At 48.4% G+C, this 15,663-nt stretch overlaps 7 protein-coding genes across 7 annotated transcripts; 3 read left to right on the top strand and 4 right to left on the bottom strand.

The window, feature by feature from the left end:
* Positions 1 to 865: 865 nt before the first annotated feature.
* On the top strand, positions 866 to 2,009 carry N7458_001214 (NAD-dependent epimerase/dehydratase family protein; the record flags this gene model as incomplete). The annotated part of the gene is made up of 3 exons (XM_056904597.1): positions 866 to 898; positions 962 to 1,361; positions 1,426 to 2,009. 3 exons carry the CDS (start codon positions 866 to 868, stop codon positions 2,007 to 2,009), a joined length of 1,017 nt encoding a protein of 338 aa, XP_056768704.1.
* A 3,075-nt stretch (positions 2,010 to 5,084) lies between these two features.
* Positions 5,085 to 5,619, bottom strand: N7458_001215 (VOC family protein; the record flags this gene model as incomplete). Its single annotated transcript, XM_056904598.1, has 3 exons — positions 5,085 to 5,117; positions 5,173 to 5,315; positions 5,400 to 5,619. 3 exons carry the CDS (start codon positions 5,617 to 5,619, stop codon positions 5,085 to 5,087), a joined length of 396 nt encoding a protein of 131 aa, XP_056768705.1.
* A 554-nt stretch (positions 5,620 to 6,173) lies between these two features.
* N7458_001216 (uncharacterized protein) lies at positions 6,174 to 6,682 on the top strand (the record flags this gene model as incomplete). The annotated part of the gene is made up of 2 exons (XM_056904599.1): positions 6,174 to 6,340; positions 6,403 to 6,682. 2 exons carry the CDS (start codon positions 6,174 to 6,176, stop codon positions 6,680 to 6,682), a joined length of 447 nt encoding a protein of 148 aa, XP_056768706.1.
* Positions 6,683 to 6,725: 43 nt separating this feature from the next.
* Positions 6,726 to 7,991, bottom strand: N7458_001217 (Zn(II)2Cys6 transcription factor domain-containing protein; the record flags this gene model as incomplete). The annotated part of the gene is made up of 1 exon (XM_056904600.1): positions 6,726 to 7,991. One exon carries the CDS (start codon positions 7,989 to 7,991, stop codon positions 6,726 to 6,728), a length of 1,266 nt encoding a protein of 421 aa, XP_056768707.1.
* Positions 7,992 to 9,104: 1,113 nt separating this feature from the next.
* Positions 9,105 to 10,409, bottom strand: N7458_001218 (ankyrin repeat domain-containing protein; the record flags this gene model as incomplete). Its single annotated transcript, XM_056904601.1, has 1 exon — positions 9,105 to 10,409. One exon carries the CDS (start codon positions 10,407 to 10,409, stop codon positions 9,105 to 9,107), a length of 1,305 nt encoding a protein of 434 aa, XP_056768708.1.
* Positions 10,410 to 11,311: 902 nt separating this feature from the next.
* On the top strand, positions 11,312 to 12,410 carry N7458_001219 (uncharacterized protein; the record flags this gene model as incomplete). The annotated part of the gene is made up of 2 exons (XM_056904602.1): positions 11,312 to 11,468; positions 11,542 to 12,410. 2 exons carry the CDS (start codon positions 11,312 to 11,314, stop codon positions 12,408 to 12,410), a joined length of 1,026 nt encoding a protein of 341 aa, XP_056768709.1.
* Positions 12,411 to 12,741: 331 nt separating this feature from the next.
* Positions 12,742 to 14,739, bottom strand: N7458_001220 (S53 family peptidase; the record flags this gene model as incomplete). The annotated part of the gene is made up of 5 exons (XM_056904603.1): positions 12,742 to 13,093; positions 13,144 to 13,441; positions 13,495 to 13,588; positions 13,641 to 13,782; positions 13,841 to 14,739. 5 exons carry the CDS (start codon positions 14,737 to 14,739, stop codon positions 12,742 to 12,744), a joined length of 1,785 nt encoding a protein of 594 aa, XP_056768710.1.
* Between the last annotated feature and the right edge of the window lie 924 nt (positions 14,740 to 15,663).

The raw sequence follows: 15,663 nt of genomic DNA on the forward strand, positions 1-15,663 counted from the left end.
GGTATGAAAATGTACGCTCGATTCGCACATCTCCCGACAGCTCTACTCTCAACTTTATGGGATGTCCCAGATGTTCGAACATCATCTTTGCATATTCGACACTGTACCTCAGAAAAGTCTATATTTCGTTGTGGTGGAGGAATCTGACCCACGCTGAGAATCATGTCCGCTGGGCATAAGCAACAGAGCGTTATGGTAAAAGGATGGGCAAGGCGCAGGATGTGGAGCAATCATGGGTAGATAACGCGCATGTAGATGCAGAAAGATGCGTCGAACCCTAAAGCCAAGACAGGCCAGTCCCAAGAGTGCAAAATTAGGGCAAGAAGGGGGGCCAATGAGCGGTGGGCGTGGCAAGACCAACCATAAGTAGTTTAACTGGTGACGCGCGCTGTCGCACGCAGTGGCCCTGAAACGATGTGAAATTAAAAAGTGGAAAGAGAAAAGGTTCAAGGTGGCCATTAAGAAGAGACTTCAAGTTGGGGATATCAAGGTTTGCAGGGAGGTCATGCACTCATGGACTACATAAATGGCGATGTCTGCAACTAAGTGATATGCCAACTCAAATAATCAAGGAGAACACACCGTGCTTACCTCAGTCGGGGCCACATTAGTTATCTCGCTGACTTTGATAAACTCTGCGGCTTGCCGACATGGGGTGAGTTTGCAAAGCTCGTATTTCAGTCTCAGGCTAAGACATATGGGAATAACTATGTAGAGTATGGAATGACCCCGTATTAATAATGCTGATGATTGGTAATCTTAAACCACTGTTATCTCCTATATAAGGACCCATACCAGGCTTCCTAGGGCGAAGTAATTACTCAGGCCTCTTATATCATCGTTTCAAAGTCTTGGATATTAAAAGATGTTACCGCCAAAGATTTTTGTTACAGGAACGGTACAATTCACCCACTTTTTGAAGACCATGTTGACGTCCTTGCTGACTATACCATAAACGCAGAGCGGCTATGTAGGAGGAGATGTCCTATATGAGCTTCTGAGTACGCATCCTGAATGGGAGCACAGTATCACTTGTCTCGTACGAAACCCAGCTCATGAAGCACAATTCAAAGCAAGATATCCAAATCTGAGGCTATTCTTCGCTACGTTTGACCAACCGGCTGTTATTGAGGAGGAAGTAGCGAAACATGAGCTGGTCCTTCATTTTGCGATGAGTGCTGACAATGTGCCATCCGCAACAGCCATTGTGAACGGACTGCGGAAGAGGGGGGGAGGGGTCTATGTTCATACAAGCGGAACTGATATTCTTCTGGATTTGGGACATGAATTGCTATATACTCCAAATCGGATACATATCTTTAATGATTGGGAGGGGATTTCTGAGCTTACTTCTTTACCAGGTAAGTTTATATATGAAAGCTATCCCAAATCCTGCACGCACTAAACAGATTATTATCTCTTAAGACAAGGCTGTACATCGCAATGTCGACAAAATTGTCTTGGCAGCCGGCTCTGATACACTTAAGACTGCGATTGTTTGTCCTTCAACCGTGTTTGGAGCCGGAAGGGGCCCTATCTTGCGGAGAACTGAACAGATGTATAATCTTACCCGGCTTATTCTTGAAACTGGCAAAGGGCTCCAGCTAGGTGATGGGAAATCTTTCTGGAATTGCGTTCATATTCACGACCTGTCTCGTCTATATGTTCGCCTGATCGACGAAGCTATATTCGGAGGATCCAAAGCTTCATGGAACTCCGAGGGCTATTACCTTGTGGAAGGTGGTGAATACTTCTGGGGGGATATCTGTCGCAGAATTACGAAAGAGGCGTATAGGCTGGGACTCCTGGCATCGGAAGAGGTGATGGTGCTTGATATGGAGAACAGGGCAGTCATGGCTCCTGCTGGCCGCCCTGTGGCTAACTACAAGGTCAAAGCTAAAGCGTTGCGCGCTAGGAAGCTTCTCGGCTGGACACCTTCCCAATTAAAGCTCCAGGATGAGATCCCAGAAATTGTAAAAGAAGAGGCACGTGCATATGGTCTGTCTTGAGAGGTATCCTTGATGATATAGTCGTTCTTCGAACTATCCTTGATCTTCTTTTCTTTCTCTTAGAAGACCCATCCAGCCCTGTGTTGTCCACCCAGCTTCGTTTCTCAGGTATCGGCAAGAACCAGTATGAGCTACGGATTTTGTTCGCAGTCGCCTGAGGAATCGGACGGATTCCGGGGGCCAGAGGAAGCGGTGCATCAGTTATTCTTGAGAATAGTCAAATAACAAAGATAGAAGGTACGGAAATGCACTAATATATAGGATAGGCCAGGCAGGAGGGAAACGCAGTTCAAGGAAACGAACAGACCGATAGGAAGAGCACGGCAAGAGCAATAAACAGCGAGGAGGGAATAAGAAAACACGGGCGAGAAAGATTTTAGTATTATTTCCTCGTCATCGCAGAGACGTAATTATACATAAGTAGGAAAGACCGCACGTGAAGAAACAGCGGAGTAGCTCTGGTTACACCATAGTGAGAAAGCTAGAAAGACTCTATGGGCAGAATATGAACGGAATAGTAAACTTTACTTGAATGGAACGGTTTAACGCGCGTAAGTGGAAGGTAGTCATGATGTCGACGATGGTGTGCTAATAACTTGAACATATCGTAACAATCACAGAAACACAAAGAGTTCAAGAATCCAATACGTGCAAAATCACTGTTAGAGATATTACCCAAACTTGCCAGTATAAGCGAAGATTAGTAACCGAAGATAGCAGACGTGGAACCTTAATGTACGTGATATGACGACCATTAACGAAGTGACCGAAGCCGTCTTCTTTCTGTCATGAGGTAATAGTCGACGATATCAGGCGTAGCGTGAAAGCGACAGCTGTGACTGGATATGTCATGGCTGGTTAAGGTTGCGGAAAGACAACAAACCGAATCCGATAGGTGCGATTTGAATCACGGTGGCGTGATCCCTAACCAAGCCGGTGAATAGCACCCAAAACACCCTACTCTGGCAGTATTCTGAAGTAAGCAACTTGTCGGGATTTTGGAACTAACCCCATCCTCTCACGAACTCGGGCTGAAAGTAAACAATCTTGCAAGTGAGGGTAAGGCAGAACCAATAAGGCAGAACCCAAAATCTAATTACAGTGAAGAACGCAAGCCAATCACCGTGATTTTGGACGAAAATCTCCACAATTTTGTATGGGCTTTTGGCAGTCTGTCGAGTCGCATAAATGTACACAGTATAGCTCAAGTCACGTACAATAGTTTCCCCTTCCTCTCACTTCGTTTGTTTCAGGGCAACGTGTGAACAAGTGAACGAGACCAGACAAAGCCGTAGAGCCGTAAAAGCTAAGACATAAAAAGCGCGGAGAAGCGAGCGAAGGTAAGCCCAGTAGGGACTCCACAAGTCAGCGGATGACTGAGGCGAAGCGTGAAAGTATGTGAAGCCAATAAGAGAATTATACACCGAGGACGAGGCCAGTCAGTCAGTCATGGATGGGAACGGTATAGAGTGCAGAATGAAGCCCTAGAACCCTAAGAGCTAAGATAGATGGAGAAGTCGACAACGTGGCCGGAATCCAACAAGAACACCTCTTGGCGGCGAAAAGCGACGAATTAAGCGGCGAGAATTGGCAAGAATTTGCGGTATGAACACACCAAAACCTTGCGGGCAGCTCGTGCAGGGTAGTATAACCCCTTCACTCGTTCCTCGTTTCAGGGCACAGCCAAATCTTTTCGCGGAACGTGCACGTACATCCGAGTTTATTACTTCCCTTTCTCTCACTACGTTCGTTTCAGGGCATAAGCGTCAATACCGTGACTTACTCTAATGAAAATACGACTGTTGTCTCGTGACTGTATTGGCGATCTAGGGCTTTCCATAGAAATGCAAACAAGGAAAACACCAGAGCCAGAGTGTGCCTCGAGAAAATGGCGAGATCTCACTTCCTCCCATGTCCAAGTGACAGTCTTGGGGGCTGAGCTCGGCACCAGACATTGCAAATAGTTGCTTGCATTAGTTGCTTACCTGCGGACTACTCATCAACCCGGTTATTATAATGCTCAGCCTGTCAGCCACAGCCCTCTCTACTTGACACTCTGGAACACCCGTGGTGGAAGCTAACACACAACCATGTTAATAGACTCCTCAGTGGCATCCTCTGCCTTAGGGGGATGACTTACACTCCTTTCAACGATGATGATTCTTACCAACATGGACTACCTGATCTATGGGAACGGACTCCCTCGTTACAGTTACTTTGCCCCTGGTCCCTTTTCTTGGCAGTAATCCAGTACAGTTGTAAATAACAGCATAAAAATAGCCTCTGTATTAAGCTTATATGGTCCCAAGGACTTCTAGAACGTTGATCATGGAAACAAGGCGAGTAGAAGAGGGATCTGCTAGGTCAGTCTGGCTATCTGGCCAGAATTCGAACTCTCCCCCTCTGCTACTAGTCATCCTCCACAGACGCGACAACTGCAAAAAAGTGAGGTGTATAGAGAGTGTACCAATGGGGTGACCAATTTCCTATGCGTTGTATAACAGCTGGCCTTCTGATTGGGGACCAGTATCCACCACACTCAACTGTCCGAAGTTATGCTAATGTTAGAACTGTTAGAACAGAGATGATGATTGCTAACCGGTATTGCAAGGGTAATTATTTTCAACCCTCCTATAAAGAGGGAGCTTCGGACCAAGATTCGCAATATGCCCCCCTACTCCAGGATACTTCGGTAGCACACCTTTGTTAAGATGTGAGCTTAGCCCTTCGTCTGGCTATTGCACCCAGAACTGTCTGGGAGAGTTGAACCAACACCACCTGGAAAATCCGAGGCCACTCCAACTCTTCGAGTGGGACGACCAAATTGCAAATGATGAGCTCCCGCCAAGCTACATCAGATATATGATTGAGTGGAAGGTTACGGTGAATGAGTAGGTCATCTCACGAAAGACGTAAGAGGACGTAGCGCTAATCCGCATTGCACAAGTATTGTAGACGTGATAAACGCTGATGTTCTTTCCCCACGTTTATTTGGTTTTCACGGAAGGACGAATAATCACTATTCAATTATTTTACGGGTCCAGTGCCTCCAATATCAAAACCTATCAAAGCATACTACTTCTCCAGGCCTTCGGGACAATGGGTAACCTGTAAACCCCAAATGAACTTAGGGAACTAGCGGAATCAAGGTACTTGTACTTACCATCTCCACATTATTTCCAATTGGATCCAAAACATACGCCGCGTAATAATGCTTATGATACTCTGGTCTCAACCCAGGCTTGCCGTTGCAGGTCCCCCCAGCATCGGTAGCAGCCCTGTGGAATGTATCGACAGCAATCTGGTCTGCAGTGAATCAGTTAGTGAAAATAAAACTTGGACTTCTAACAAGAAGTCTATACATCAGAGATGTCTAGGAGGGCAACGTACTCGGAGCTGAAAAGGCAAAATGAAACCCCGACGGAATGTGAATTTCCTTCTGAGCGATCCAGAAATCAGGAAGCTCGCTGCCCAGTCCGACAACACCAGGGAACCGCATTATTTCCGTATAACCCAGTGGAGAGAGAGCTTTCTTATACCACTCGACAACAGGATCGAAATGCTCTTCCGGGACAGGGATGGTGAGGTGGTCGATGTTCGCGGACGGCATAGTTGCTGACTGTTCGAGAAATAAATTAGGATATAATTAGATAGTAGCGGAATGAGAAGAATTTTAAATCTTGAAGGGGTTCCTTTTCCACCTTTTTATATCTCAAAGGAGTAGAAGCATAGTGGAACATGGACTTGTGGCATCTACCAAGAAACGCACGGACCACCTTGCTGCTGCTTGAAACTTTCCCGTTAACGACGAGGTTGACCTTATATTCTGAAATTGAGTCTCCCACAACGTCTGGTTTAATCTTGACGTAATGGCCCAGCCAATCGTAAACATGGGATGCTACACATGCAGTTGGCTTTTGGGTCCCTCTAGTGCAGCCAGGCTTCCGCAGCCATGGAGGATTTGCGGAAGAGGTGCGGAAGACTATTTTTAAGATGCTTCCGCCTCTGAGTAGAAGGCTAGCGGAAGCTTGCTGAAACTGAAATAAGAGGATGCATTTAAACCCGAGTCAGCAACCATCTATGTTAGCCTGCATTTTCACTGTTCATCGCATAGTCTAACTATCATTTACAAGTTGCCAAGGAACTTTTCAATTTGAACCATCAATGAACCATCACAACACGCCAAGCACTATGGGAGGCCAACTGGACCATCATCCCACACCTCTTGGAAACTGGCTTGAAGACCTCTTCAACAAGGTGTTTTACCAGCCAAATGATGGACTATGCAAAAAGGCGATGGAAGAAGAAATGAGCCCTCAGTTGAAAATTTGGTAATTTCTTCCATCTGTGACTTCTTGCTCTGGATCGTCAGTCAGTCTAATATGCTATACAGTATCAATGGTCAGCATGTGTCCAGGGAGGGGTATGATCAGGTGATAACAGAGACACGACGCACCTACAACATCAGTGTGCAAAGTAGCCGTGAGCTGCTGGCCTCACCTGATGCAACGGATAAAGGCATTGGTTCCGTCGCGCACATTCAGACTTTTACATTGGAGGATAAGAAAACAGGCACTCAACGCACGCAGACAAGCTTGACTATTTCTGTCATTGAGAGTAGTGATGGGAGGAAGCAGTTGAAGGAACTGATGGAGATTATACTGGACCGTTGAGATTCCTAGCTTTATGAATGTTTTGAAGGTCAGATTGCTATTGTCAGGCGGAGGAGCCAAGTTCGTGTAACGTGAGACCAAATATATGGAGTGCGTCTTTTCCTAACCAGTGACGGCAATAATCTACTCCCTTTATGAATCCCATCATTATCATCCCGAGTTCTTCCATGTCTCCTGGTTGCGCTTGAGCAGTATCGGACTCCCATGTCCGAAACGACACTGGAAGCAACAAGTGGTCCTGGAGAGCTTCCAGCCAGAAGTATTCGGATGGTGCAGTCCAGAGCGCCCGCTGTGCGTAGAAGCCCAGTTCCGCAAAATCATGGTGGGAAGCATCCCAACCGTTTTTGAGAAACGAGTAGAGCCCTTCAATGGAAAATCCGACGATGAGGGTTCGTCGTACACATTCATCAAATACCCATGTCCGCCATGCATCGTGTGCAGACCCTGTGTGAGTCGCACTTCTCAATGCTTCGCTTACAGGCTTGGCATGGCACTTGAGCTGTCGAAGCCATCGATCCAGGACAGGTCCCGCCGCTTCTGCCTGCGATCGTAACGCAATATCCCCATCAAATAGTTGAACGATCTGGTAGAGGCACAATGCCTGCACCGAAGCTAATTGGTCGGTGGGTGACACATTGTCTGACTCGCAGTGCTCCGTTATTAGTCGTCGCGCCGCTTGGCTGATGCACCGATTGACTAAGTGTTCGTTGTAACTATTTCTCTGAGTATAAAGGGAGCACATTCCTAGAGCTTCTTGTATGACCAATGGTAGGTGGTGTGTATATAACCGGGCGTGTATAAACGGGATATGTCCACGACTTGCGAGTATACCTGGCCAGGACTTGAATTGCTTCACGGCCGAAATAATTCGCTCTTGATATATCTCACCTGCCAGGACACTTCGAGTCGGTGTCGTATTATCCATCCCAACTTGGTCCGGGACCGCAAAGCTGTCGATATTTTTCATGATATCTTGCCAGTCCAGGTCATAGTCTGGGAAAAAGGGCAATGCTGACCCAGTTAAGGTCTGACCCGCGGGAGCATTATTATATACGTCCAAAGGTCCGACGGCCGTATTCACATCCGGCACCTCAGCAGCGTTGATCCTGGTCACACTTCGCGGCGAGACTGTCGACATCGGATCTTCACCGTCTGCAACTTCCGCTACCGCTATAGGTCTCGTGTGTAGCGGGTTCTCATATATACACGGCAAGGATCGAACGCGGCAGCGATAGCATGGGGAATATAGGTCACAGCGGCGTTTCGCTTTCACGCAGTCTCGGCACGATCTCCGATAAGGTGAAGGCATTGCGAATGCCGCGGGCGAAAATAGGAGAACAAGGAGGTCGTCTTCCGTCAGGAAGGAGAATAAGCGAAAGCGCCTAACCAGGAAGTACGCAGGATCGTGGAAGCTAGAAAATGGTGAGTCATCTATTCATCCCTATTGCCCGGTAACACGCGAGCCAATCCTCTCATACAAGACCTATTTTCATCACGCCTCTGAAAGTGCTCACACGTCAGGGTTCCCTTGATTTGGGCAGAATGTGGGGACGGCTGCGGGAATGGGACGAGTTTGCCAACGTGAATCTTCCGCGTCACTTCCACCGCGATCCACTAAGAGTCCCACATTCGGCGGAACTCTAAAGCCAGCGCAAGGACGGCGGCGAAGGAAGATGACGAAAGCACCCACTATCAGGTGATCAACCAAGCTACGCCAGGGAGCGACCACTAGTATTGATTCAGGCTTCTCGTTCACAAGAAGCAAAGCATTGAGATTTTTTTTTCCCTTTTTTTTCCTGTTCATATTTAGTGGTAATTATCTAAGCCTAGTCATAAAGAATTATCTACTGCCGTAAACAAAACTATTGTCATCGTTTAGTGGTGAGGGGTCGAATACATTTAGCCACGTAGTAGTCGTATGACTTCTTTCCCATAAGTAATCAGGATTAGAGAAACAATCGTAAGGGTATAATTGATTGCACCAATTTCGGGACGTACTGTTCTTTTATTTTAATCGAATTCACTAGCTACCATAAGCTCAGTATTCAGGCTATTTTATTGTAGTCTCTCAAAAGATCCTTCAATATGATTTTCTTCTTTTGCGAGTAAAATAAATAACTTCTACTTGGTAATATGATTAGCCCATAGTTAGGAACGATCTCCCAACTGTCTAGCTGTGTATTAGTCTTAGCAGATTGGTAAGACATTGAATAAAAGAAGTCTTTTCATCGTCAACTGAGGAATTTTCAAGATCATATGCTTTCGGTACTTTTATTGGTGTCTGATTATTCTCGCGCTCAACACTGTACGTTCCATGCTATTCATACAATATGTTGTAGTTAGAATCGTCTTTCTCGAACCAGGGCGTGAGAGGATGTAGTGAGAGATTGACAGTAACATTCACATCCAGTCAAGGATCTCGCTAGACTGAAAAGTCCTCCAAGATCTTGACTACCTCAGAGTTATTCTGCCCCATTGCGATCTGCTTAGGTGTCAGGCCTTGTGCGTCCGCAAGACCTGCATCAATACCATCAACCTCGAGTAGCCTCTTAACAATCTTCGGCTCCCCACGCATTGCCGCAAGGCACAGTGCCGTGGCCCCAGTATCATCCGTGAGATTGACATCTGGGCAACGTGAGCCCGAAAGAAGACGCTCAACAATCTCAAGACGACCTCCTTCAATAGCAACCATCAATGGCGCCATGCCATGTATGTTGCTCCGATTCAAATCGACCTGGTCATGCTCTTTGAGGATGGAGACCATTTTCTCGAGACCTTGGCTTGCCGCACGGAATAGGGGAGTCCTCTGCTGCCAGGTGTCGTGTTGGTTAGGGTCGGTCTTGTCCCATTTCAAGAGAAACTGGGCAATGTCTTGGAGGTTTCGCTCAACCGCCACCGTGAGCACAGCGTAGTCAGTGCCTGCAATGCCCCTCGCGTCTCCATTGGGGTTCAACTTCTCGCCATAGTATGAGACCATATGCTTGGTGATGTCGAGTTGGCCGAAGATGGCGGCGCAATAAAAGACCTGCTGACAATGCTCTTGGTCGTCGTATCCGTCCAGAATGAGGCGCAAGTGAGCGGCAAGAATCAAAGGAGTATCCGGATTCTGCTGCTGCGCAGCCCGAGAAAGTGGGGTGCGGCCATTCGTGTCTGCCACTCGAGGATTGACTCTGGCACACCCTAGCAGTACGGGTATCAAGTCAGACTGTTTAACAACGGCAGTCATCAGCGCCGTCTCTCCATACTTGTTTTGGAGATTGGCATCGACACGCTCATCTTTCAGCAAGAGGCGCAGAGTTGAAGCTTGGTCCCTTTTCACAGCCCAGGTAATGGCCGGACAGATGTTCATGCGGTCGCGGGCATTAGGATTGACGTCGTTTCGGGCAAGGAGAAGAGCCAGAACATCGGTTGAACCGTGATATGCAGCTAGCAAAATCGGAGTGGCCCCTCTAAGCCGCGACAGGTCGGCTGTGACCTGTGGATCTGTCTTTGCCTCGAGCGCATTGTTGGCGGTTTCTGTCTGATTGTGGATGGCCGCCCAGCAGAGTGCATAAGGCCTTTCATGCTTCGCATCATTGGCGTATACCATACGGTTCAGAGTTGCATGATAAGCTCTACTGACTCGGGAAAATGCATTGAGATCGCGGGCAGTCGTGAGACACCGGGCCACATGGAATATGAGCTCTGGAGGTAGGAAGAGCGGCGATTGAGTATGTTGGTCGCTCATCTTGCAAGGGGAGACGGCTCCGCGAGGCGTATCTGGAGGAGAAAGTGCTGATATTGGTTCAGTCGAGGGATGAAAGGTTTGAAAGCGTGATGGTCTCGTTTGATTGAGAATCAAAGCCGGCCTGAGTGTCCGGGACACACGATTCAGAAAGAAAGTACAGCCGCATATTTTCAGCCATGTGTTATTAAAGGGTACGTGTCCACAGATGGAGGCAACGTTTGTAATCAGATGGTCTTTCCACTTTCTGAAAGCTGCTAGCTGCTAACAAGTCGAGAGTCGTGAGCTTGGACGTGATTTACAGCCAATGCAGCTGTGGTATAATCATCGAAGTATGAGATCTAAATTTTACCCGCGGAGCAACAGCGAACGCGACCAAATAATAGGTAGTAGGGCAAGTTTATGGGCGAAAATGTGCCTGAAACGTGAGTGTCAGCAGATCAATGAAAGGATATGTTCTCATCTGTGAAGCGAACATGATTCTATAACAAGTATAGACTATGTACTTGAAGGGCGAACATACTTGAGCACAAAGGCAGATACTGTAGCTTTCCTGCTAGCGGAGACCCTAGCTTCAAGACCGGTCCGTTTTGGTGTAGGATGATTCAGACAGGCTTCCATAGCTACCAGAGCTAGCCAAATTATCGAATCCAAGAGCGACCGAATGTCATACTAAAAAATCTTCCAGGAAAAAGGAACGTTGGATGAGAAAGGGAGGGGAACTGGAGGACTGGCGTGGGGCTACGAAAGGCCGGATGGATGACGATAAGATAAGATAGTCTGATAAGCGTCGATAAGGAGTTTCCATGGCGACCGATATCCGCCCAAGAACGAACGTACCTCAATCGCATCAGTTCCAGCGTCTGGTGTGCCTCCGGCCAGCGTCCCTAGGGACATGCAATAAGATGTTTTCACCAAGTAAGAAGTTCCCAAAGTCACCGCACACAGCGGTGCCTTTGTACGGTCTCTTCAAGGACGGTATCTGGTGCTGCAACTGTCCTGCTCGGCCCCCGGCAGCTCGGCGCCAGACAAAGAACGGCGGAAAGAACCATGGGCGATGGTGTAAGTTTGCAGAGCAGGGATCTGTCTTTGCTATACTCTCTTTACACTCAAGACTGATCATTCTACTTCTTAGTTTACACTTGCGAGCAGCTGCCCCCGAAAAAGTGCGGCTTCTTCCTATGGGCCGACGAAGCTGAACCGCGCGAGAAAGCCGTCGTTCTTTCAAACTCCCATTCCGAACTTGATCCCCTCGATTCAGTGCCACGAACTCCCACGAAGCCTACACAGCGTGGACCAAATGGCTTATTGACACCGCAAACTGAGCGTCGGAATATCGACATTCCACCACGCGGATTCAAGACACCACCACAGACTGCGAAGGCGAGAATGATGGCAGAGGACTCTGATGAATTTGGCTGGAACGATAATTCTGATGACAACGAGGAAATCGCGCAAGTGTTGGCATCTAGCCAAGCGGATCAGTCTATACTGTCGCAACCGGTCTTCTATCCCGAGCTGCCATCGAAAGTACCGCGCACACCCAGAACCACATCCCCCGGCAAGCGCAAACGGATATCCGAGTTTGCATTCGACCAGTCCAATAGCAGCTCATCGGCAATTGCCACGCCTGCTTCAACTCGTACGACTCAGTCAGCTCGATTCCCTCCATCCTCGGCCGAGCTATGCATGACGCCCACACCAGTCAGAAACCGCGACGCACTGAGCTTGGACTGCCGACCAGAAGAATCGGATCTGTCCAAGAGCGCCTGCGCTATACTTGAGAAGCATGGCGTTGTGCTGCCGAACCGCGCATATGACGAACTTGTCGAGCTTCTGAATCGTCATGATCTGAAGTTGAGGGGAGTTAATCGCGCAAGAGATATCCTGCGAGTCGCGATGAAGAAGAAGGATGATGAGATATTCCATCTCAAGGAGAAGAATACAAATCTCCAAGCACAGAATGAGATGGATCGAAGTATCATCGATAGTATGAAGCGTTGAGATTGAAATCATTTGAAGATCCACTCGGTTGGCTGGGTATAAGGTTATGGAGGCCTCTGAATACCGTTATTCATGTTTATCTTTTTTTTTCTTCATTGGATCGGTTATGTCTTTGAATTCTAGCGCCGAGAGACCCCATGTTAGCAATAATGATGTTACGACTTATTTCCAAAGCAGCAACACTCTACCGTAAATCAACTCTGTCGTATCACACTAGTTGCCTGTGGAGTCCGTAAGAATGATGTCTAGAAAATTGATGAATGACATTATTTAATACATATTATTGAATTATGCCAAGACATATACAGGTTGCGTTAGAAGTAGTCCCCATCTACAGCGACAGGACGAGTTCCTTCAACTTCTGGAAGTTGGGAGTTCCCAGGCCAGTAACTGGATCCCAACCCTCAGTGGCATTCCAGTGAGCACCGGGAATAACCAGACTGCCATTGACAGCCTGGTCGCTTTGAGGGTCAATACCACCGCAGCCGTAGGAGCTTCCACCAGTGATATCGTTCAGGGCCTTGTATCCCAGTGAATACAAGAAGGGGTTCAAGAAACCCAGGGGCGACTTGCCGGCACGCAGGCGAGCATCGTTCAGAAGACCGACGATACCAGCGAAAACAGGGGCGGCAGCAGAAGTACCACCCGAGCGAGCCTTCTTGCCGGTGTAGATCACCTCATAGCTGTGAATGGTTAGAGAAAGGCATGCAGTATGGCTGAAGGGAAAACTTACTCGGGATACAAGCTGTGGGCAGAAACATCGGGGAATCCACGGCCCTCAAAGTCGGCATACTTGCCGTAGTATTCCTTGGTCTCATCGCTGACTTGGTCCAGATAGTCCTCGATGGCAGAGTACTGGTACCAGGCGCGAGAGAAGTAGTTGGAGAAACCGCCAGAGGAGGCGTTCCATGCAACTTCGGGGCTCACGTCGGAGGTGCCTCCAACTGAAGTCACGTAGGGGCAAGTTGCAGGGAAGATGGGGTTGAACTGGGGAGTAACACCGTCGCTCGCCTGGCAGGCCGAACCAACACCTAGTTTTGTTAGACCATATCGAGCGGTTCATGGGTTGCATATTGAGACTCACCCTCGTCACCGGAGGAGTGGAGGATAGTGAGTCCACGGAGGGTGTTCAGACCGATCAGGTTGCAAACGCGGCGAGCATATTTCTCAGGAACGGTCTGACGTCGGGTTAGCATGGGCTTAGAAAAGAGCTTTTCAAATTCGAATTACCTGCTCATCATCGCCATATGAGTTGGAGATGACCTGGGGAATCTCGGAGATGTCCTTCGAGAGCAAGTACTCATAGTAGATCAGGTATGGCTCGTTCTCGTCATCGGATGCGGTAGGCTCATCGGCGTCGGGGATGAAAGGACTGTGTACGGTTCATGAGTAAACTCCCAGTCAGAAATTCATACGTGATTGGTACTTACGCAACACCGCCAGTGATGAACTCGTGCACAGGGAGCGGGTGGGCAACAGCGACGATCAGTTGTACATCCAGATTGGCCTCGCCAACATCCGACTCGCTAGCACTCTGGTTGTTCACACCGCCGTTGAGGAGCTCCACAGTGAAAGTCTGGGAAGGAATATCGAACAGTTGCTCATACTGTGCCAGGTCGGAGTAAGAAGCAGACTGGTTCAGGAAGCTACCGAACGCAATGCGACTACCAGCCGAGGGCTCAGGGACATAGTCGCCAACATTGTACATCTCCTTCAAACACGACGGGGTGATGGAAGTCTGGCAAGAGGCAGAGACCTCAGTAGACGAGGCCTTGCGAGCCTGGACCATCCGAGACTTGGACGATGCAGGGGCAGCTCCACGAGTCTTACCGAAGAAGACAGTGGGCGAGATGACATCGATAAGGTCGGTCAAGTCGCTCGGGATAGAATACTCGGTCGTGCGCAGTTTGACGGAATCACCACTCTGGTAGTACCCAAAGGTTGTGTCAAGCAGCTTGTTGACGGTCTCAACAGTACCAGTGAAGTTGAGAACAGCACCGTCGCGAGCAATGTTAGAAATGCCGGCGCTCTTCAGCCAGTTCGTGACTAGGGTATCATCGACAATAGGGAAGTGTGTGTCGATATCATCCTTGCTGAGCCACTGCCCGTATGAGCCCTGGCCAGGAGTCGAAACCTCCGTGAGCTTTGACTCCAGCTGGTCAAGGTTCTGACGGCTCAGAGCAATTGACAGGGCCATGGTCGAGTCGGCAGAGGGCTTCTCAACAAGCGACCAGGTGCTTGGGACACCTCCAGCCAAGCTCTCCCAGACCACTGCCATAGACTGGCCAGCCAGGGCGCAGAGCAGCCCAGCATAGACGTTGGAATGCATGATGGATGCTCTACAAGCTCTGACTCTTCTCTAAAGGAGGATGGAGCAGGGAAAAGGGGAGAGTAGGGATCGGCAGGTCTATTTATCTACCTGCAGGTTTGGCAATAACGAGTGTCAATTATTCGCTTAATGAATTGTCTTAACCAGAAAAGGTGTCATTTGTTCACATAATGTGATGAGGAGAAGGTATCAATCTTTTACCAATCGACCGGCGGGGCTCCGCATTTCATGGGTTACATCGTGTGTGGAGGTTGTTATCGATGGTGCAAAGGTCCCCATCGCTGGAGATGCCTCCATTGCGGCATTTAGTCACTTGCGGAGAAGATTGAAGAATTTCTTAGACTTCTGGGACTATAAACTCGATATGCACCAATAATCCACACAGCTAGGTCCGCCATATCCCATCAGTATGAAGTAGAAGTCCATCTCATACTGTCCCCTGTCCTGTCACAAACAATAGCATTGTGATTTGAAGTGGGGGCTCGGCTGTGATCGAGCCACAGATAGCGATCGTCAGGGGATTACTCGCTTGGGTAAACCCCGGAGTCCGCCGGCCAGTCCTCTCCACGAAGCTTGGCCTGAAGAAGCTTCGCCGAGATTCATCGCTGATTGCTTAGATCCAATTAGGCGGCCAAATTCTGGCCAGTTTGGCGGGTTAAGCCGGACTTTCTGGGCATGGAGAATATCCAAAGTGGGGCGAGGCTTTCATCTACCTACTTTATTCGCTGTCTACTAAAGAACGAGCGATGAATGCAACGTGAAGAGACGTGATCGTAAAAACCTTTCTACAACTCGTCAATGGGGGCAAATGTGACAAATGGGCGCACGGGTAACTAACTAATATTGTTTATCTTAAATGCTCACGGAGTACTCTCGGTCTAACTGAAATCATTCGATGACCATGTCCGATAATATACAGTTGAG

The sequence above is a fragment of the Penicillium daleae genome (genome assembly GCF_028827525.1).
Source record: "Penicillium daleae strain IBT 16125 chromosome Unknown utg000002l_segment0_segment0, whole genome shotgun sequence".
NCBI classification, from domain to species: Eukaryota; Fungi; Ascomycota; class Eurotiomycetes; order Eurotiales; family Aspergillaceae; genus Penicillium; species Penicillium daleae.